This window comes from Echinops telfairi, unplaced genomic scaffold (assembly GCF_000313985.2).
Source record: "Echinops telfairi isolate 266 unplaced genomic scaffold, ASM31398v2 ScPeMD7_7457;HRSCAF=8495, whole genome shotgun sequence".
Lineage (NCBI taxonomy): Eukaryota > Metazoa > Chordata > Mammalia > Afrosoricida > Tenrecidae > Echinops > Echinops telfairi.
Window position 1 is genome coordinate 46,648,313 of NW_022111357.1, and position 5,323 is coordinate 46,653,635.

General features: G+C 55.5%; 1 protein-coding gene across 4 annotated transcripts in view; it reads right to left on the minus strand.

The window, feature by feature from the left end:
- Positions 1-1,149: 1,149 nt before the first annotated feature.
- The window catches only part of BABAM1 (BRISC and BRCA1 A complex member 1), a 9,163-nt gene continuing 4,989 nt past the window's right edge, over positions 1,150-5,323 (minus strand). For all 4 annotated transcript variants that reach the window (XM_045299163.1, XM_045299164.1, XM_045299162.1 and 1 more), the window contains 4 exons: positions 4,284-4,308; positions 2,481-2,610; positions 2,247-2,333; positions 1,150-1,589 (listed from right to left, as the gene is read on the minus strand). In XM_045299163.1, the coding sequence (XP_045155098.1) occupies positions 1,386-1,589; positions 2,247-2,333; positions 2,481-2,610; positions 4,284-4,308 (446 nt within the window). In that variant the 3' untranslated portion in view covers positions 1,150-1,385. The remainder of the gene's footprint in view (positions 1,590-2,246; positions 2,334-2,480; positions 2,611-4,283; positions 4,309-5,323) is intronic.

Sequence of the window (5,323 nt, forward strand, 5' to 3'; positions counted from 1 at the left end):
GGGGCCGCCACCCGGGGCGGCGCTCCAGCAGGGGCCTGGGGTCGCCGATAAGAGCCCGGGCGTGCCGGTATCTTAGCTGAAAACCGGGGAGACGCGCCCTGCCGGAGGGGGTGGAGCTACTACTGGAGATCTGGGGTACCCACAGTCTTGAAGTGTCCCCAGAACCCTCTGCTGGGGGAACCACTGTTGGCGTGTGACTTTGTTTGCCTTGGGATGTTTGCAACTCCAGTGGCCGCACAGAGCGGCACTGCTGCGTAGGTTTTCAAGGCTCCGGCCTCTCAGATCGCCAGGCCTTGCTTCCTCCATGCCTCTCGGTATTTGCACCAACAATCATTTCATTGGTAGTCAACTGTTTCACCATTCGCACCACCCAGGGACTCCCCATAACTGTTCCCAGCCCCGTGTAACAGGGGCGCCGGTCCAGCCCCCGCCCTTGGACTCTGGACCGGTGGCTGTAAACCCCACGGAGGAAGGACAATACTTTGGGGCTCAGATTCTGGGCTCTGCGTCCATCTGCTCTGAAATGACGGTTCACGCTGAGGCAAGTGTGAGGCTAAATGGTACAGACAGGGGGGCAGTTAGACAATTAAGCCATTTCCTGTGGTCTCTCACATGATCCACAAAAGTAGCTGAATGGTGGACCTGTGATTTGTCCCCAAACCCTTGCCTCTGAAGACCACCCACTCACTTCTCTAGCAGAACTGGCAACCTTCCAATCCCAGAAGAGGTAGGACCCAACAGAGGCAATGGCTCTTGGGGGTGTCACATGACGCAGGCAGGGCCAATCAGTGCTGTTGGAAGAACAGGTGTACACTTCCCCTGGCTTGGAGTTTGGGGGTGGGTAGGGGGCACTTCATCCCTATCCAGGTTTGGAAGACAGGGCACATTGGACCTCAAACTTGTCCAAACTCCTGGATACAGCCTGGCCTGAATCCATCACAATGGACCTCTCAGCTCCCCCTAAGAACTGCCTAGACCCATTGTCATCCACTGCATAATAGGACAGTAGAACTGTGCCCTGGGGCTTCTGGGAACATAACTGGGAGCGGACAGCCTCGTCTTACTCCTGCTGAGCAGTGGTGGGTTCAAACCCACCAGGGTTCCTGACCTGCAACCAAGAGGATCCCAGTGAAGACAAGTGGACCAGGGTTCCAAATTCTCAATTTTTAAAATTGTGTGGGGAAACAAGAGCTTACAGTGGACATCAACTGGGAATGGGGTATCAGTTGGGGAATGTGGAGGGTGGGTACCCAAAAGCTTAGGACCCCCTGAAATGCCCTGGGAGCCTCCTGGAACACCTCCCCCAACCCCCTCGGGGTTCCAGAGAGGCCGATTTGAGAACTCTGGCTTCCGGCCACACAGGAAAGCTGAGGGCTCCGGCAGGCTCAGACAGTGGCTTCGACCTCGGTGCCCTCGGCCTCCTCCTCCAGCAGGCTGTAGGATGCGTGGCTCTGGCAGGGCCGCTGCAGTGGGTGTGCCAACAGCTTGGCCATGCAGTTGTGGAGCTCCAGGGCCGGCCCAGCCAGTGCTACCTCGTACTTGTAACTTGTGCCCTTGGTATCCAAGCTACCCATGAAAGCAAACATGTCCTGGGGGCAGGGCAAGGAGAGACTGATCAGCCGGGGGGTTCCCCTGAACTGGCCCTTCCTGCTCTAGAGGGGCTTCCCAGAGAAGAGAACCTCTAGGGTGGGTCCTGAAGCATAAAGTCTTTTGTGGCATTTGGCAACCATGTCCTGTCACCTGCCCAGTCCTCCCCTCGAGGTCAGATGCAAACACCCCCTAACCCTCCTGCTGCTCTTCCGTGAGAAACAGGGAAGCCTTCTAGGAGGAGGGCCTTTTGAGTTGGGTATGGAAGGGTGGACAGAAGTCAGTCTCCACTTTGTGACGGCAAAACTGCAGCTCAGAGAGGCAAGGGGCCCACTTGTGCTCCCACAACTAATTCAGGGCTCGGGTAGGAAGGACTAGCAGAACCTAGGCTGGGTGGGGAGGCAGGGTATTCCAGGCAGATGGCCCAGGGAAGACTCAGAAAGGGAGGCCCAAGGAGAAGAGGCTGAGGAGGGAGATGGACCCAGAGAGGCTCCCCAGCCCAGTGTCTGGGGGTGGTCACCCTGGGCTCACAGCGCCCACGAAAGCAATGGTGCCGGTTGATGGACTGGTATGCTCTCACGGGGCCAGGGCTCCAGGGTTGGCACGCAGAGGTGGGATCCCCCTGGAGGGCAGTCACCTAGCCCGCTGTGGCACCTCACCTTCCAGCTCATCTCCTCCTCCTTCTCGTCGCCGCCATTGTGGATGTACACCACGTCGAAGAAGAAGTAGGGGCACTGGAACATTTTCTGCAGGGGAGGAAGTGTGCCAGCCTCGGCCTCCAGTCCCCAATTCTGAACCTGCCCTCCCGCTGCCAGCGGGAAGTCCCTCCTGGTGTCTGACCACCACCACGCTCACCGCGGGTATCCCTCCCTCTCCTGGGCCTCCTCGCTCACCTTCATGGGCTCTGTCAGGGAGAACTGGGGCTGGCAGGGGGGCCGGCTGTAGACCAGGATGGTGCGGACCACATACGGGGGCGGGATCGTCTGCACGTTCTCAGTGACTGGCAGCTCTGTCTTCTGCTGGCTGCAGAGTTGGGGAGTGGGCAGGGACAGGTCAACACATACTCCAGGGGTCTGCTCTGCTCATCACCCCCGGAGAGAGCCCACCTCCTCACCAAGTATACAAAAGCCCTCCCAGGTTCAGGGCCGTCTCCTAGCCCCTCACCTGGCTGTTTCTTCTGCTTGTTGCCCCTCCTCTGCCTCACCTACTACTCCACTGAGCTTTTCGCAGTAGAGCCTGGAGCCTGCTCGGTCACCCTTAGGAGCCCCAAGTGTCTGCCATCGCGGGTGAGCTGGAACTGCTAGTGACGTCTGCCTCCTCCGTGGAGCAGGGACCAGATCTATGCTAAGTCAGTGCCCCATGTAGATTCCACCCTGCCTGGGCAAAGGAAGGGGCCTTAATATGTAAAAAGCAGGCCTTATCAACAAGGGAAAGACAGACACCATCACAGAAAACGAGGCAAAGGCTACAAATAGTCAAACAGCCAGAGGCATATTCAATGACTTAAAAATGAACATAAAGGGAAATATCGATCAGTGTCATGTTCTATATATTTTTGAAACGTCTTTTTTTTTTTTTTAATGAACAAAAAGAGGCTCGAGGAAATTTTTAGCCAAGCAGCCAGCTGCCTTCCCCACCTTCAGGGGCGGGCCTTCCAGCAGCAGCAGCAGCAACCCCAGTGTTGAGGAAGCCGTGGGGGGACTTGGCCTCAAGTGCAGACACTCAGGTGGGGTTAACTTCTGGAGAAAATGCTTTGGTGAAAGAGCCCAGCAGAATCAGAAGCAGGGGGCTCCCTGATCTGGAATGTCCTCCTTTGGGAATTTACCCCCAGGACTCATTTTTAAGACAGCCCGGTGGTTGTTCCAGGCGGAGATGGAGGGGAGAGGTGAAACCGGGGAGGAGGTTCACACAGGGCAGCAACCTGACTCATTTTTGACCTTTTGAAAAGGAGGGAAAAAATTTAGAAGTAGGGGAACCGATTATAAGGATCTACATGTGACCTCCTCCCTGGGGACAGACAACAGAAAAGTGTGTGAAAGGAGATGTCGGACAGGGCAAGCTATGACAACATAATTTATAAATTATCAAGGGTTCATGAGGGAAGGGGTGAGCGGGGAGGGAGGGGAAAAATGAGGAGCTGATGCCAGGGGCTTAGGTAGAGATCAAATGTTTTGAGAATGAATGTAAAAATGTGCTTTACACAATTGATGAATGGATTGTGATGAGTTTTATGAGTCCCTAATAAAATGATCAAAAATTTTTTTTAAGTAGATGATTTCACAACAGAGTGAAAAGCCTCAGAAAGGTGAACGTGTGTGAGGGAGAATAAAGTTTTATTGGCACACCTCTCTGCCCGGGGTGATCTATGAAACCAGAACAGAATGAGGTGCTGCAACAGAGCCTGTCAGAACTGCCCAGGCTGCACTCTGAATCATCTGCCTTTGCACGGAAAAGACTGCCAACCCCGGATTAAAACAAGCCAACAAGCCGGGGTGGTGGTGGTGCACTGGAGGAACATGGGGGAACGTGACGGCACTGAGACTTGAGAAAGAACCTCTTTGGCCTAAAACGTTCAGGCAGAGAGCAGACTGGTGGGGAGGCCTCGGGCAGCCTTGACCACAGCTGTGCCTTTGGGTCCTGTCCCCACTGGGCGACCTTCCTTCTAAGGGGACCCTACTTTCTCCTCAGGGACTTACATGAGGCTGAAGAGGCCTTCCAGGTCTGGCGGGGGTGTCAAGGAGAAGGCAGGCAGCAGCACAGGGGTGGGCAGGGCCCTGGCCCTGACCCTGACCCTGACAAAGTCCAGATCCAGGCACATGTCTGCCCGAGATGAAACTTGTGACCCAGGCCAAGGGGCTGGCTCTCTCTGGCCAATTCCCCTCAGCGTGGCTCGAGAAACAGGGAAGTGGCACAGGGGAGCCTGAGGGCTTTGGGGGGCCTGAGGCTCCCTTCCCTTCAGGGAGGGAACACAGCTTCCACAAAGCAAGAGCGAAAGTCCCATCTGTCTCACGGCTCTCAGCCCCCTTCCACCCTCCCCTCTTACCCCCAACCGTGCTACTTTTTTCAACCTGAGGGGACCGGGGATCAGTCTCAGTTTGGGGAAAGACTCTGGTAAAGACAAATGAAGACAAGACTTTAATGTCCAACTACAGTCCCTGGGTGGTACGCTCGGGTTCAAAGGTGGAGAACCAAGCCCAACCCGAGGCACCTCAGAAGCAAGTCTTGGTGACCTGTTACTGATTTTAATAAAGAAATCCCAATATTAACCACTGTGAGGATGGCAATAATGCTTATGTGTCAGTCAACTGCCCACAGAGGGAGCTGAACCATTAACTTGGCCCAGGGCGTGCTGTGCCTGAGAGGAAGTGCAACTTTTCAGTCTCCTGCGGCCGTTCTGAGCACCTGCTGTCTACCTGGCTTGAGTAGTGGTTATGTGTTGGGCAGCTAACCCCAAGGTCAGCAGTTCAGAACCATGGGCCACCCCTGCAAGGGACACGGATGAAGCTTTCTACTCCCGCCTGCAGTTAAGTCTCAGAAACCCACAGGGCCAGTTCGACTCGATGGAGCTGCCGAGTCAGCATCGACCCCATGGCGTGGGTTGGGGTTTTTACTTCTTTTTAGTCATCCTTGAGCCCTGGTGGCACAGTGGGTCGCGCATTGGGCTTCTAATCACGAAGTCAGCAGTTCAAAGCCGTTCCCCGGGAGAAAGCAGAGGCTGTCTGCTCCTGAAGAGATG